This window comes from Lagenorhynchus albirostris, chromosome 9, assembly GCF_949774975.1.
Source record: "Lagenorhynchus albirostris chromosome 9, mLagAlb1.1, whole genome shotgun sequence".
In the NCBI taxonomy this organism is placed as follows: domain Eukaryota; kingdom Metazoa; phylum Chordata; class Mammalia; order Artiodactyla; family Delphinidae; genus Lagenorhynchus; species Lagenorhynchus albirostris.
Window position 1 is genome coordinate 77,926,001 of NC_083103.1, and position 17,620 is coordinate 77,943,620.

At 38.6% G+C, this 17,620-nt stretch overlaps 1 protein-coding gene across 1 annotated transcript in view; it reads left to right on the forward strand.

Moving 5' to 3' along the window:
* LOC132526260 (tripartite motif-containing protein 77-like) overlaps positions 1 to 16,618 on the forward strand; it is a 48,552-nt gene extending 31,934 nt beyond the window's left edge. The window contains exons 3-8 of the mRNA XM_060160288.1: positions 9,029 to 9,443; positions 10,142 to 10,237; positions 12,515 to 12,745; positions 13,775 to 13,797; positions 14,527 to 14,624; positions 15,952 to 16,618. Of these exons, the coding sequence (XP_060016271.1) occupies positions 9,029 to 9,443; positions 10,142 to 10,237; positions 12,515 to 12,745; positions 13,775 to 13,797; positions 14,527 to 14,624; positions 15,952 to 16,445 (1,357 nt within the window). The 3' untranslated portion in view covers positions 16,446 to 16,618. The remainder of the gene's footprint in view (positions 1 to 9,028; positions 9,444 to 10,141; positions 10,238 to 12,514; positions 12,746 to 13,774; positions 13,798 to 14,526; positions 14,625 to 15,951) is intronic.
* The last annotated feature ends 1,002 nt before the right edge of the window (positions 16,619 to 17,620 follow it).

Consider the following 17,620-nt stretch of genomic DNA (forward strand, 5'->3'; position numbering starts at 1 on the left):
TTTATTTTTTTCATTCCTTACTTTTTTTTTTTTAACATCTTTATTGGGGATATCATTGCTTTACAATGGTGTGTTAGTTTCTGCTCTATAACAAAGTGAATCAGTTATACATATACATATGTTCCCATATCTCTCCCCTCTTTACTTATGTTTAATCATGGGGATTTAAGGAGTGAAATCCAGAGGAAGTCCTTTCTTCAGCCCCTTGCATCAATTTACAGGAGGTTTATCAGCAATAGAAGACCTATTATATCTGCTTTTACCTCAGGTTGTTTGAAGGTTAAGGACCATATCTGTTCTTTTTTTTTTTCTTTTATTTTTATATTACTTAAAAAATTTTTTTAACCTCTTTATTGGAGTATAATTGCTTTACAATGGTGTGTTAGTTTCTGCTTTATAACAAAGTGAATCACTTTTATACATATACATATGTTCCCATATCTCTTCCCTCTTGCGTCTCCCTCCATCCCACCCTCATTATCCCACCCCTCTAGATGGTCACAAACAACCGAGCTGATCTCCTTGTGCTATGCGGCTGCTTCCCACTAGCTATCTATTTTACGTTTGGTACTGTATATATGTCCATGCAACTCTCTCACTTTGTCACAGCTTACCCTTCCTCCTCCACATATCCTCAAGTCCATTCTCTAGTAGGTCTGTGTCTTTATTCCCGTCTTACCCCTAGGTTCTTCATGACCTTTTTCTTTTTTTTCCCTTAGATTCCATATACATGTGTTAGCATACTGTACTTGATCTTCTCTTTCTGATTTACTTCATTCTGTATGACAGACTCTAGGTCCATCCACCTCACTACAAATGTCTCAATTTCATTTCTTTTTATGGCTGACTAATATTCCATTGTATATATATGCCACATCTTCTTTATCCATTCATCTGATGATGGACACTTAGGTTGTTTCCATCTCCGGGCTATTGTAAATAGAGCTGCAATGAACATTTTGGTACATGACTCTTTTTGAATTATGGTTTTCTCAGGGTATATGCCCAGTAGTGGGATCGCTGGGTCGTATGGTAGTTCTATTTTTAGTTTTTTAAGGAACCTCCATACTGTTCTCCATCGTGGCTGTATCAATTTACATTCCCACCAACAGTGCAAGAATGTTCCTTTTTCTCCACACCCTCTCCAGCATTTATTGTTTCTAGATTTTTTGATGATGGCCATTTTGACCGGTGTGAGATGATTCTCATTGTAGTTTTGATTTGTATTTCTCTAATGATTAATGATGTTGAACATTCTTTCATGTGTTCGTTGGCAATTTGTATATCTTCTTTGGAGAAATGTCTATTTAGGTCTTCTGCCCATTTTTGGATTGGGTTGTTTGTTTTTTTTGTTATTGAGCTGCATGAGCTGCTTGTAAATCTTGGAGATTAATCCTTTATCAGTTGCTTCATTTGCAAATATTTTCTCCCATTCTGAGGGTTGTCTTTTTGTCTTGTTTATGGTTTCCTTTGCTGTGCAAAAGCTTTGAAGTTTCATTAGGTCCCATTTGTTTATTTTTGTTTTTATTTCCATTTCTCTAGGAGGTGGGTCAAAAAGGATCTTGCTGTGGTTTATGTCATAGAGTGTTCTGCCTGTTTTCCTCTAAGAGTTTGATAGTGTCTGACCTTACATTTACGTCTTTAATACATTTGAGTTTATTTTTGTGTATGGTGTTAGGGAGTGTTCTAATTTCATTCTTTTACATGTAGCTGTCCAGTTTTCCCAGAACCACTTATTGAAGTGGCTGTCTTTTCTCCACTGTATATTCTTGCCTCCTTTATCAAAGATAAGGTGACCATATGTGCATGGGTTTATCTCTGGGCTTTCTATCCTGTTCCATTGATCTATTTTTCTGTTTTTGTGCCAGTACCATACTGTATTGATTACTGTAGCTTTGTAGTAAAGTCTGAAGTCAGGGAGCCTGATTCCTCCAGCTCCATTTTTTGTTCTCAAGATTGCTGTGGCTATTCAGGGTCTTTTGTGTTTCCATACAAATTGTGAAATTTTTTTTTTCTATTTCTGTGAAAAATGCCAGTGGTAGTTTGATCGGGATTGCATTGAATCTGTAGATTGCTTTGGGTAGTAGAGTCATTTTCACAATGTTGATTCTTCCAATCCAAGAACATGGTATATCTCTCCATCTATTTGTATCATCTTTAATTTGTTTTATCAGAGTCTTATAATTTTCTGCATACAGGTCTTTTGTCTCCTTAGGTAGGTTTATTCCTAGATATTTTATTCTTTTTGTTGCAATGGTAAATGGGAGTGTTTTCTTAATTTCACTTTCAGATTTTTCATCATTAATGTATAGGAATGCAAGAGATTTCTGTGCATAAATTTTGTATCCTACTACTTTACCAAATTCATTGATTAGCTATAGTAGTTTTCTGGTAGCATCCTAGGATTCTCTATGTAGAGTATCATGTCATCTGCAAACAGTGACAATTTCACTTCTTCTTTTCCATTTTGGATTCCTTTTATTTCTTTTTCTTCTTTCATTGCTGTGGCTAAAACTTCCAAAACTACGTTGAATAATAGTGGTGAGAGTGGGCAACCTTGTCTTGTTCCTGATCTTAGTGGAAATGATTTCAGTTTTTCACCATTGAGGATGATGTTGGCTGTAGGTTTGTCATATATGGCCTTTATTATGTTGAGGAAAGTTCCCTCTATGCCTGCTTTCTGCAGGGTTTTTATTATAAATGGGTGTTGAATTTTGTCAAAAGCTTTCTCTGCATCTATTGAGATAATCATGTGGTTTCTCTCCTTCAACTTGTTAATATGGTGTATCACATTGATTGATTTGTGTATATTGAAGAATCCTTGCATTCCTGGGTTAAACCCCACTTGACCATGGTATATGATCCTTTTAATGTGCTGTTGGATTCTGTTTGCTAGTATATTGAGTATTTTTGCATCTATGTTAATCAGTGATATTGGCCTGTAGTTTTCTTTCTTTGTGACATCTCTGTCTGGTTTTGGTATCAGGGTGATGGTGGCCTCATAGAATGAGTTTGTGAGTGTTCCTCCCTCTGCTATATTTTGGAAGAGTTGAGAAGGTTAGGTGTTAACTCTTCTCTAAATGTTTGATAGAATTTGCCTGTGAAGCCATCTGGTCCTGGGCTTTTGTTTGTTGGAAGATTTTTAATCACAGTTTCAATTTCAGTGCTTGTGATTGGTCTGTTCATATTTTCTATTTCTTTCTGGTTCAGTCTCAGCATGTTGTGCATTTCTAAGAATTTGTCCATTTCTTCCAGGTTGTTCATTTTATTGGCATAGAGTTACTTATAGTACTCTCTCATGATGCTTTGTTTTTCTGCAGTGTCAGTTGTTACTTCTCCTTTTTCATTTCTAATTTTATTGATTTGAGTCTTCTCTCTTTTTTTCTTGATGAGTCTGGCTAATTGTTTATCAATTTTGTTTATTTTCTCAAAGAACCAGCTTTTAGTTTTATGGATCTTTGCTACCGTTTTCTTCATTTCTTTTTCATTTATTTCTGATCTGATCTTTATGATTTCTTTCCTTCTGCTAACTTTGGGTTTTTTTGTTCTTCTTTCTCTAATTGCTTTAGGTGCAAGGTTAGGTTGTTTATTTGAGATGTTTCCTGTTTCTTAAGGTAGGATTGTATTGCTATAAACTTCCCTCTTAGAACTGCTTTTGCTGCATCCCATAGGTTTTGGGTCATCGTGTCTCCATTGTCATTTGTTTCTAGGTATTTTTTGATTTCCTCTTTGATTTCTTCAGTGATCACTTGGTTATTAATTAGTGCATTGTTTAACCTCCATGTGTTTGTATATTTTACAGATCTTTTCCTGTAATTGATATCTAGTCTCATAGTGATGTGGTCAGAAAAGATACTTGATATGATTTCAATTTTCTTAAATTTACCAAGGCTTGATTTGTGACCCAAGATATAATCTATCCTGGAGAACGTTCCATGAGCACTTGAGAAAAATGTATATTCTGTTGTTTTGGATGGAATTTCTTATAAATATCAATTAAGTCCATCTTGTTTAATGTATCATTTAAAGCTTGTGTTTCCTTATTTATTTTCATTTTGGATGCTCTGTACATTGGTGAAAGTTGGGTGTTAAAGTCCCCAACTATGATTGTGTTACTGTCGATTTCCCATTTTATGGCTGTTAGTATTTGCCTTATGTATTGTGGTGCTCCTATGTTGGCTGCATAAATATTTACAGTTGTTATGTCTCCTTCTAGGACAGATCCCTTGATCATTATGTAGTGTCCTTCTTTGTCTCCTGTAATAGTCTTTATTTTAAAGTCAATTTTGTCTGATATGAGAATTGCTACTCCAGCTTTCTTTTGATTTCCATTTGCATGGAATATCTTTTTCCATCCCCTCACTTTCAGTCTGTATGTGTCCCTATGTCTGAAGTGGGTCTCTTGTAGACAGCATATTTATGGGTCTTGTTTTTGTATCCATTCAGCCAGTCTGTGTCTTTTGGTGGGAGCATTTAATCCCTTTACATTTAAGGCAATTATCAATATGTATGTTCCTATTCCCATTTTCTTAATTGTTTTGGGTTTGTTATTGTAGGTCTTTTCCTTCTCTTATGTTTCTTGCCTAGAGAAGTTTCTTTAGCATTTGTTGTAAAGCTGGTTTGGTGGTGCTGAACTCTCTCAGCTTTTGCTTGTCTGTAAAGGTTTTAATTTCTCCATCAAATCTGAATGAGATCCTTGCTGGGTAGAGTAATCTTGGGTGTAGGTTTTTCTCCTTCATCACTTTAAATATATCCTGCCAGTCCCTTCTGGCTTGCAGAGTTTCTGCTGAAAGATCAGCTGTTAGCCTTATGGGGATTCCTTTGTGTGTTATTTGTTGTTTTCCCCTTGCTGCTTTTAATATGTTTTCTTTGTATAATTTTTGATAGTTTGATTAATATGAGTCTTGTCATGTTTCTCCTTGGATTTATCCTGTATGGGACTCTCTGTGCTTCCTGGACTTGATTAACTATTTCCTTTCCCATATTAGGGAAGTTTTTAACTATAATCTCTTCAAATATTTTCTCAGTAACTTTCTTTTTCCCTTCTTCTCCTGGGACCCCTATAATTCGAATGTTTGTGTGTTTAATGTTGTCCCAGAGGTCTCTGAGACTGTCCTCAGTTCTTTTCATTATATTTTCTTTTTTTTTTTTGCAGCACGCAGGCCCCTCACTGCCGTGGCCTCTCCCGCCGCGGAGCACAGGCTCCAGACGCGCAGGCCTAGCGGCCATGGCTCAGGGGCCCAGCTGCTCTGCGGCATGTGGGATCCTCCCATACTGGGGCATGAACCTGCGCCCCCTGCATCGGCAGGCGGACTCCCAACCACTGCGCCACCAGGGAAGCCCCTCTGTTTTCTTTATTGTGGTCTGCAGTAGTTACTTCCACTATTTTATCTTCCAGATCACTTATCCTTTCTTCTGCCTCAGTTATTCTGCTATTAATCCCTCCTAGAGTATTTTTAATTTCATTTATTGTGTTGGTCATCGTTGCTTGTTTCCTCTTTAGTTCTTCTAGTCCTTGTTAAATGTTTCTTGCATTTTCTCTATTCTATTTCCAAGATTTTGGATCATCTTTACTATCATTATTCTGAATTCTTTTTCAGGTAGACTGCCTATTTCCTCTTCATTTGTTAGTTCTGGTTGGTTTTTACCTTGCTCCTTCATCTGCTGTGTGTTTTTCTGTCTTCTCATTTTGCTTATCTTACTGTGTTTGAGGTCTCCTTTTTGCAGGCTGCAGGTTCATAGTTCCTGTTGTTTTTGGTGTCTGTCCCCAGTGGCTAAGGTTGGTTCAGTGGGTTGTGTAGGCTTCCTGGTGGAGGAGACTAGTGCCTGTGTTCTGGTGGATGAGGCTGGATCTTGTCTTTCCAGTGGGCAGATCCACATCTGGTGGTGTGATTTGGGGTGTCTGTGGCCTTATTATGATTTTAGGCAGCCTTTCTGCTAATGGGTGGGGTTGTGTTCCTGTCTTGCTAGTTGTTTGGCATAGGGTGTTCAGCACTGTAGCTTGCTGGTCGTTGAGTGAAGCTGGGTCTTGGTGTTGAGATGGAGATCTCTGGGAGATTTTCACTGTTTGATATTACGTGGAGCTGAGAGGTCTCTTGTGGACCAGTGTCCTGAAGTTGGCTCTCCCACCTCAGAGGCACAGCAGTGACTCCTGGCTGGAGCACCAAGAGCCTTTCATACACACGGCTCAGAGTAAAAGGGAGAAAAAATAGAAAGAAAGGAATAAAGGAAGAAAGGAAGGAAGGAAGGAAGGAAGAAAGAAAGAAAGGGGATAAAATAAAATAAAGTAAGATAAAATAAAATAACGTTATTAAAATAAAAGATAATTATTAAGAAAAAAAATTTTTTGAAGTAAAAAAAACGGACGTTTTTTGAAGTAAAAAGTAAAAAAAAAAACAGAACCCTAGGACAAATGGTGAAAGCAAAGCTATACAGACAAAATCTCACACAGAAGCATACACACTCACAAAAAGAGGAAACGAGGAAAAAATAATCTATCTTACTTCCAAAGTCCACCTCCTCAATTTGGGATGATTCATTGTCTATTCAGGTATTCCACAGATGCAGGGTACATCAAGTTGATTGTGGAGCTTTAATCCGCTGCTCCTGAGGCTGCTGGGAGACATCTCCCTTTCTCTTCTTTGTTCTCACAGCTCCTGGGGCTCAGCTTTGGAATTGGCCCCGCCTCTGCGTGTAGGTCGCCTGAGAGCGTTTGTTCTTTGCTCAGACAGGACGGGGTTAAAGGAGCCGCTGATTCGGGGGCTCTGGCTCACTCAGGGCGCAGGGAGGGAGGGGCACAATGCGGGGCGAGCCTGCGGCGGCAGAGGCAGGCGGGACGTTGCACCAGCCTGAAGAGCGCCGTGCGTTCTCCCGGGGAAGTTGTTCCTGGATCACGGGACCCTGGCAGTGGCGGGCTGCACAGGCTCTCGGGAGGGGAGGTGTGGAGAGTGACCTGTGCTTGCACACAGGCTTCTTGGTGGCGGCAGCAGCAGCTTTAGTGCCTCATGCCCGTCTCTGGGGTCCGCGCTGTTAGCCGCAGCTCTCGCCCGTCTCTGGAGCTCCTTTAAGCAGCGCTCTTTATCCCCTATCCTCGTGCACCAGGAAACAAAGAGGGAAGAAAAAGTCTCTTGCCTCTTCGGCAGCTCCAGACTTTTCCCCGGACTCCCTCCCGGCCAGCCGTGGCGCACTAACCCCTTCAGGCTGTTTTCACGCCCCTAACCCCAGTCCTCTCCCTGCGCTCCAACCGAAGCGGGAACCTCAGCTCCCAGCCCCGCCCGTCCCCGCGTGTGAGCAGACAAGCCTCTCGGGCTGGTGAGTGCCAGTCGGCCCTGATCCTCTGTGCGGGAATCTCTCTGCTTTGCCCTCCGCATCCGTGTTGCTGCATTCTCCTCCGAGGCTCCGAAGCTTCCCCCCTCCGTCACCCGCAGTCTCCGCCCACGCAGGGGCTTCTAGTGTGTGGAAACCTTTCCTCCTTCTCGGCTCCCTCCCACTGGTGCAGGTCCCGTCCCTATCCTTTTGTCTGTTTTTTCTTTTTTCTTTTGCCCTACGCAGGTACGTGGGGAGTTTCTTGCCTTTTGGGAGGTCTGAGGTCTTCTGCCAGAGATCAGTGGGTGTTCTATAGGAGCGGTTCCGTGTGTAGATGTATTTCTGATGTATCTGTGGGGAGGAAGGTGATCTCCGCGTCTTACTCTTCCGCCATCTTTCCTCGTAGATCTTTCTTTTAGTGTCCGTCACTAATTTTGGAAGAGTCTCTCAAATTATTTCTTTAAATGTTTCTTTTGCTCTGTTATATCTTTATTTTCCTTCTGGAAATCTAATTACACAGATGCTAAACAATGTTAAACAGCACTTAATGTTGTCCTTCTGCTCTTTGATGCTCTGTTCTGTTTTAATTTTTTACTCTTTGTTTTTCTTCTTTGTGTTTAGTTTTGGTATTTTATATTGACCTACCATTATGGTCACTGATACTTTTCTTTCTTGTATTGCATATACTCCTGAACACAAACACAAAATTCTCTGCATATATTATATCTAGCCTATCTGATTGTCTTATAATTTTCATCCCTCTCCTGAAATTACCTATCTTGCAAGTTGTCTACATTTTTTACAAAAGCCTTTAACATTCTAATCACAGTTATTTTAAATTCTTTGTCTGATGGTTCTAACAACTGTGTTGTATCTAAGTCTGGTTCTGATGCCTGCTTTGCCTGTTCAGACTACATTTTTCTTGCCTTATGATATGCCTCATAATTTTTGTTGAACCCCGACGTATCACATATGACAGTAGATACTGTACTAAGTTCTTTTTTTATGTAGTAGTGAGCACAAACTTTCTTCTGTTAGGTCTTTAGTACAGGGATTTGTGTTAATTTAGTCAGAAATTGGCATCTCCAGAATTCGGTTAACTATTGTTCAATGTCATTGTTAAGAACGCAGTTTCTTTCCATCTTTTTTGTTATCCTTAGACTATTGTCTTTTCTCCTTAGGCTAGTTCATGTTGTGACCACAAGATGGCTATGCAAATGGGTATTGTATCCAAGAAATGTCCAGAAACAGAAAAGGCAGGTTTTTTTTTTAAATTCCACGCATCTCTTCTGAAGCAAGAAAATCTTTTCTGGAATTGTCCTAGGAGTCTTAGTTTCTTATTTCATTGGCCAGAATTGGAACAAATACCCTGTGCTAACCAATCAGAGAGAGGAAAAAAGGGGGAAATTGTGATAGTTTTGGACACAATATGACCCACTGCCTATGAATGAGCCCAGAACCTCTGATTTCTTTGTCTTTGAAAGAGAGATAATATATGTGAAAAATCCTGGATTTCTAATAGGGAAATGAGAAGTAGTGCTGGAGGCCAATGTAAGAAAATAATAATGCATTTTACCAGTCTGTAGGACTCTCTTTGTGCCTCGCCATCCTATTCAAAACATGGCCTGTCCTCCTACAGTACATATGTGTATTAGTGAGAGAAGGCTCAAAGCTCAACTCACATGCCAAGGGTAAAGAATGTCCTTTCCTTTTATTTTCTCAGAAACATGGAATCTGCTTTCACGCAGTGTTTCCCCAGTGAGTTCATCTGCTCCATCTGCAAGGACAATTTCACAGACCCTGTCACCATTAGCTGTGGGCACAGATTTTGTACTCCTTGCCTCTGTCTCTTGTGGGAAGATGTCCAAACAGCTCCTTGCTGTCCTGTGTGCAAGGCAGTATCTCCGAAAATGGACTTCAAAAGCACTATTTTTGCTAAGGAACGTGTTCTTCCTACCAGAGGATCAGTTGTCTGCCAGTTACCTAGCTCTGCCAAGCAGATGTGTAGGATACACCAAGTGATAAAGCTCTACTTCTGTCAAACTGACAAGAGCCTGCTGTGTTTGTTCTGCTCTCATTCCCCAGAGCATGCCACGCATGAACACTATCCAGTAAAGCAGGTTGCAGAGCACTACAGGGTAAGTGATATCTCTGAATGCACTTTGAAATGTGGACGACCCTGTATCTGATAGGCAATGAGGCAAATACATTGATTGTTATTATTATTTTATGTAGGAAACAAATCGAATTTCTGAACACCATGTGCCAGGCACTATTCTGAAATCTAGGGATAAAGCGGTGAAGAAACTAGACAACATTCTTGTTCTCCTTAAGTTTAAATTCTGTTGGGCTGAAAGACAGGAATGATGATGAAATTGATGAGAATTAGGGTGCTGGTATTTCAGTGTAAGTAACGTGCTGGATAAATCTCTAGTTTCAGTAACAGTCATTGGCTCCTACAACTATGATTACGATGATGCTGTTCTAATTATAGAAGATTTAGAAACACTGGCCAATATTTTCTTATAGTGCCTTAGGAAAACTGAGGGCTAATATTTCACAATTAAATATAAAGCAAGATTCACTTCTGAAAATTGACCAGGTTACTACAATATCAGTGTTAGATTCCTCAGATAATAGATTACATTTTCTAAATTTAGGCATTCTGTTTTTGGTTGATCTCTCAGATTTATCAGTTAGTGTTCCCCAGGAAAATCACTGACATCTCTGCTCTCTTTACTGTTTGTCCCATGTTCATACCCTTCTATCTTCTTTTAAGTATCTGAAATGTACTACCTTTGCTTTTCTAGTACTCCAATTTATGGTTATTTTGCAGGAGAACCTTCTGATGCAAATGAAATCTATTTGGAAAAAGAAAAAAGAAAATCAGAGAAATATAAAAAAAGTGACCAACATATTCAGAGTATGGGAGGTAAGCAGTAGACCCTGTATCCACTGGAACCAGCTTGGGACAAATATCCTCGTAACTTACAGTGGAAGAACTTGAATTAAATCATAATGTCCCCTGAGTGAGTGATCAGAGAGAGCTACATACATGACCTTCAATATAGGATTTCATGTTGAATGAACCCAAAATGTAACTAAAAGATTTTTCCTGATTTTCTTGATAAAGCAATGTCTACCACTAATATTGTACTTTAGCAGGGACAAGAAAATGCAGTATCACAAAACAAAATGCAATGGTCACTGGGATGGAGGTAAAAATAGAGTTCTGTAGGAGATTAATAAACTTTGAATGTTAAGAAAATCTTCTCAAACAAGTAAAAATCATCCCAATGCTAATGTGTTAGTAGAATCTGTAAATTCATGGGTATTTATGACACAGACACCTAAGGGACAAGAAAGCTAAAAATGAGACAAATCATGGAATTGTCTGGGACCTGCAAGTAGCTCCTATTAATTAGTACATAGGGTATGAAGCAGGCAGTGAGAGTTATGGCTAGAAATGTAATTATAACCATGGCAAGATTGTGAATGTCTACCTAAGGATTTTGGGTTGTATCATTCATTGATTCAGATATATGAACTGGGAACCTGAAACTGAAGACTTAATAAAAATAAACTACATTTTTACTTTCAAAGAACTCAATCACTTCTAAAGAAGACATATCAACAGGCTATGGTATAGAATATGTCATTAAACAGAAATCTGTATACAGTGCTGTGAAAATACCAAAGGCAATAATAAAATTATCTTGATCATTTAGGATGGATTTCCTAACAAACCACTCATTCATAGGAGGGCATATGATGCATTGCTCACTGTTCTAGGCCCACAAAGAGATACAGAAATGGACAAAAGGAAGAAAATCACTGACCTCAGTTGGTTATAATCTAGTAAGAGAAGTCATGTAACAAATAAAAAAGAGTAACATTTATAATACCTCACATTTGTAAAGTTCTTGGGAGAAAATTAAAGCAGTGATGTGTATAAATAGTACAGGCTTGGGGAGAAAGTATGCTGGTCAGGGAAGACTCATTATGAACGTTACATCAGGGTAGAGACCTAAAGAAGCGAAGGGAGTGAACCAGCAGTTCTCTTGAGAACCCATCCTTCTGGAGCAGAGAAAACAGAAGGTATGGTCCAAAAGTTTGGGTTCCCCCCTCACATCCCCACCAAGTTCAAATTTTGAAATTCTAACCCCCAAAGTGATGGTGTTAGGAGGTTGTGCCTTTGGGAGGTGAGTAGGTCATGAAGGCAGAGTCCTTATGAGTGGGATTCTTATAAAAGAGGCCCTGTGGAGGCTTGCCCCTCCTGCCATGTGAGGACACAACCAAAAGATGACTATCTAGTCAAGACATGGAAGCCACCTAAATGTCCATCAACAGATGAATGGATAAAGAAGACGTAGTATACTTATACAATGGAATACTACTCAGCCACGAAAAAGGATGAAATAGTGCCATTTGCAACAACATGGATGGACCTAGAGATTACCATATTATGGGAATTAAGTCAGAGAAAGACAAATATCATATGATATCACTTATATGTGGAATCTAAAAATAAAAATGATACAAATGAACTTATTTACAAATCAGAAATCGACCGACAGGCATAGAAAAAAACTTATGGTTACCAAAGGGGAAAGTGGGGGAAGGATAAATTAGGAGTTTGGGATTAACATATACACACTACTATATATAAAATAGATAAACAACAAGGACCTACATTATAGCACAGGGAACTATATTCAATATCTTGTAATAACCTATAATGGAAAAGAATTGGGAAAAAACAGAATATAGATATATGCATATATATGTATGTATAACCAAATCACTTTGCTGTATACCTGAAATTAATACAATATTTTAAATCAACTACACTTCAATAAAAAAGATACATGCATATGGTAAAAAAATGAAAACCAAGTATGTGAATGTGCTTTGTAAAGTGGAATATATTTTAATCATTATTAAGCAAAAAAAAAAAAAAAAAAAAGCTATCTAGGCAGTGGCTCTCACCATACACCAAATCTGCTGGCACTGATCTTGGATTTCCCACCTTACTGAACTGTGTGAAGTAAATTCTGTTATTTATAAGTTATGCAGTCTATTGTGCTTTTGTTATAGTAGCCCAAACAAACTAAGACAAGTATTCTATACATAACACGTAGACAATAGATGATAAGAGAAGAATAAAGCCATCCAGATACATGATCTAATTAATCCAATGTCACTGCAGGGTTTTGTAAATCTACGGATGGTGATGATAGGAGCTGAATACCCTAAGGTATATCAATATCTCCAGGAAGAAAAGCAAAAACATTTAGAGATGTTGGCAATTGAAGGCAAGATTGTTTTTCAGCGACTCAGGAGAAATGTAGCCAGAATGGTTCGTATGGGGAAACTCCTGAGAAGAATATATGAGGAACTGAAGGAACTGTGCCTTAAAGGAGACGTGGACATGCTCCAGGTAAGGACTGAGGAAGGACGTTAGGGTGCTGAACACCAGCCTGCTTGGAAAGCATTTATATCCACTGGAGTTATATCCTTTTTGGCCTCCATTATTTTTCTGGTTCCAAAGTCCAGATTCTTCTTCTGCCTCTATGATGGCGAGTTTTGCTCCTCCAGTATAATCTGGAGACGAAACATCACTCTTGCCTTATATGGAAGAAGGATAACTGTGTGGAAAGGTTCAAGTAACAGATCCAGAAGAAAATCTCCCAAACCTTCTTGTTCTATTCCTCTACTATACAGTTAGCCTTCCATATCCCTATAGGTTTCACATCCGGGGATTCAACCAACTGCCGATGGAAAATATATATATTTTTAAAACCCAGAAATTTCCAAAAAGCAAAACTTTAATTTGTCAATGCTGACAACTATTTACACAGCATTTACATTATATTAGGTATTATAAGTAATCTAGAGGTGATTAAAGTATACAGGAAAATGTGCATACATTATATGGAAATACTGTGCCATTTTATATAAGAGATTTGAGCATCCATGGATTTTGGTATACAAGGGGTCCTGGAATGAATTCCCCTCATATACTCAGGGACGACTATATTTACAGTTTCTGACCAGCTGCGAGAGAGCAGCTTGTGAGCAGATAATTTAACTTTGTATGTGTACTTGGTAATATGTGTGAATATGGGATGTATGCCTTCTTTCTGTTGTGAGGTTCTAGCTTTCACATCCTTATAAGAACTTTGGGGAACGCTGTGAATCCTGCTGTAGATTACAACAAAGCACAGCCATTCGTGCACCCTAAGAACATCTTCTGACTTTCAATTTTATCAAGAGTATGACTTTATCAACTGTATGTAAGTGTCAGACTGGGTTTCATCTTTTTAAGGATAAGGGAAATGGCAAATGATTTTCCCCAAGGAAGAAAACTGGAGAGAGTGAATTGCCCAGTATAATCTCATATCCTCAAACTAGACTAAACAGGAGAGCTTTTGCTGAAAGCTAAGCCTTCCTTTCTTTCTCTTTACAGGGTGTGGGAGACACAATGAAAAGGTAAGTTTGCCCCCTATTCAAATCATGGTAATTGTGATAGTGATCAGGCTATTTCTATTGAGATAGAAATGGACCCTCCCTTTTTAATGAGAAGTTTCTTTCTGTCTGCGTTTATTCCTTCCTTCTCTAAAAGTCTGCCAGGTTTTATATAGTCTACCCTTAGGTGAAAGTAGGGTTGAGGGGAGTGTAGTTTCAGTTGCAAGCCTTACTGTAGAAGTTGCAAAGAGACAACTATTTTTCCTGCCCCCTAATTTCCAAATTCTAATTATTGATATTTGAGGATTATTCCTGGTCATCTATGGGAAAGGCAGATAAGCTCAGAGAGGCAGCAGGTAGACGGATGCTGAGACGAGGAGGGAGGTAGAATCATCAAGAAAGAACATACGATAGTGCTGAGGATCCATATGTATCAGATGGCAAATTCTAACTATTTGCCACCTATTAGATTTCAGGAATTAAATGAGAATTGCTGTGTGGATCCCCTAGGGAAGCTAGAAGAGAGGAAACAGACACAATTATGATTGAGGTGACATATTCTACTAAGATTGATATGCTAAGAGCAGGGAAACAGATTGTAAAATATAATAGCAACTGTAGTGTTCCTCCATCTGAGGAGTTAGATTCACACCGTTCAAACCTAATTATGAGGATTCTGATGCAGCCCCATCAGTGGACTGCTAATGGTACCTTTGGGCCTGTTAGTAAGTGGGTCTTTTTTTTTTTTTACAGGAGTCAGTTAATGCAGCTGTACATTCCTCAGCCTATGGACCCACAGCTCAGTACATGGGCCATCACTGGGATGTTGGAAAGGCTTAACAGCTTCCGAGGTAAGAGGCAGCTCTCTGGGTGAAGGCAGTAATATTTCCTTCACGACTAGATACATGCTGGTGATCTCTCTTCATTGCTCTGTCTGTTCTTTGTAGAGAACAGGGAAGCAGGCACTGCTTTATAACTAACTTTATAATTTATTGTTAATTATCAGTCAGAAAGCTAACTGAAGCCTGTCAAAAACAATCAATCGAATATGACAGTTTCTTATATAGTTACTTGTGGTGAGTTAAAATTTAAAAAAAAAGAACACTCTGCCCTATAAAACTGCATATCCATTCAGTGTATTTCATCTTGTAGTTAACTGTGGTTATATGCAGATATTCAGATTCTTAGAATCACCTTAATGTTGTTATTTAAATGTTTATCTGAATATTGAATGTAATAATTATATTTGAAAAATCACAAGACTTTTAAAAAGCTTAAAAGTATTTTTATATACAAGTACAACCACAAAACAAATTGAACCCATGATTTTTTGCATAGAGGGCCCCTTAAGACAAATGCAACTGAAGAGTGAGCCTGGCAGACAAAGGAGAAGGAGGCCTGAGATGGGATGAGCTGGATTCTGATTCAGCGGTGGCTCCATTAGAAATCCTAAGAGAGAAATCACTTCTAAAAAAAGGCACAGATGGGTTTTTGGTTTATTTTATTTTTGCTTGCTTAAATGTTAAGCAATGTGATCACTATTTAGGACTAAAAATAAAAACAATATCATATTTAAAGTATAATGTATAATATATTTATTACTATTTTATTTTGTGAGAGTGGATTAATGAGAGGACTTAAGTGAATTAAGGGCCATTTTGCTATTTTCTTTTTTTTTTCTTTGTTTTTTTTGCTATTTTCTTGACATCTATGAATGAACTCCCCAGTTTTTGAGGAGTTAGTTAGTAAAAATAAGCCAGAGCCTGATATCCCACATCTTTATGTATTCTCAAAATTGTCCTTCATCTAGTTGTACGATTAGAGATTTTCTGGCTCTTTAGATAGACAAGAAGCCCTTCCTGTCCTTTCTCTGGATTTCCAGTGACACACTCTGTCTAGTCACCTTTGGTAAAGGGGTGTTCTGGAGCTAGCTCGTACTGACACACTCATGGGAGCAAATTGTTACAAGTTCCAGAATTTTAGGAGCAATTACTAAATGGCTGGCACCTTGAAAATGGTCATGGTGGGCTGGAATATTCCCAGCAAATAAGACAAACCAGCTTTGCTTTGTTCCAGAGATTTGGTTGCTAAACCTTTGCCACAATACCGCCACAATTGTCCGTCCCTCAGAACTTTAAAACTCTGTTCTTTGACTTTGCTGTTTTCTTTTTACTGAAGTGTATGTTACGTTGGATCATAAAATAAGAAATTGTCACGTGGCTCTGACTGAAGACCTGAGACGTTTGCAGTGCAGTCCTGACCATCAAGAGGTGCCCCGTAATCCAGCAAGTTCAGAGAATACTCCTTCATGGGGTGCTCAGACCTTCACCACTGGCAAACATTACTGGGAGGTGAATGTGGGAAACTCTCGTAACTGGATTATAGGACTTTGCAAGGAATCCTGGACAAGTAGGAATGATATGCTACTTAACTCTGAGGATATTTTTCTACTTCTGTGTGTCAGCGTGGAGGACCATTTCAGTCTCTTTTCTACATTCCCACTCTTACCCCACTATATCCAAAGACCGCAGGGCTGGATAGGGGTGTTTCTAGATTATGAATGTGGTATAATAAGCTTTATTAATGTTGCCAGAAGTTCCCTCATTTGTAATTTCCTCTCACGCTCTTTCTCTTTCCCTCTCAGACCTTTCATTTGGTGTGAACCCAAATGATCAGGAACAGCTCCCAAACCTGACCAAGGTCTCGGCAATTCTAATAGCTGAGGGGCTTCTATCCTGGGGACTTCTAGAATGGGGAAAATCAAGTATACTTCACTGTGTTTAACTTCATTTTACCTTCAGGAGATATCATGGCTGCGTTATTTTTTAAAGTGGTGATAATGTTAACGATGTACATTTGTCTTTTCTGTTTTGTTTAAATAAAAGTAATCTCTTTTATTTTATTGGGTAGGATACATGTACTTTTCATTTGCCATCTGAAGTTGCTAGAGATTAAAGAATACATGGGTGTGGAAACTCAGCCAAATGCATGAACAAAAAGCACAGAGGCTTCTCCTTCCAGAGAGTCCTTGTCAAAACTCAAGGGCAGCGTAGAATTCTCTTCTCCCTGCACTCATCTGGCTAAATCCTATTCCTCTTTTAATCCTCAGTTTACCAAACTAGATTAGGTCAATTATAATATGACCTCAAGAACACCTTATTCTTTCTCTTTGTAAAACTCACAATAGATTTTGGGTCTTCTTTTCTAGTTTGCAGACTGCAAGAAGCGAAGGCCAACATTAGTCCTCTTCCCAGCCACATTCCAGGGATGAAACACCAGGTTAAGGATATGAGAGACATCAAAAATATATTGGAAAAAATGAATGAATGTGTAGGAAAATTATTAAAAGCAAAGGCTATATAACCAAAAAAAAAGTTACTCTAATGTAGACATAATTAGCAGCTCAAGAAGCGATGAGAAATATTAAATAAAGATGTGAATTAAGTTATTGTTCAGGTACATGGCTCAGAAATTCATTTTAACTGGCAAAATATAGACTGTGTATGATCTGATTCCTCAATGTTGCTATTAGTAGCTCTCAATGATGAACAGAGATTTTTAGGAACATACACATATTTTATCAGAGTGGTAGTAGTATAGATAATAAGACCTAGATGCTTGGATACTGCAGTACTTTTAAGGAAGATATGTAGAGTGAAAATACCTTGAATATACATTTTCAAGGATGGACAATAAACTTTATTTCTTACATGCACAAAACATCCAAGCTGTTAACAGTGAAATTTCATTTCAGAGAGTGTCACTGACTTAGATCTTACAACTTTGTAAAGTGATCAGACATTGAAATCAGTCTCTTTGGGGATGTGTTGTCCAACATAATGACTCT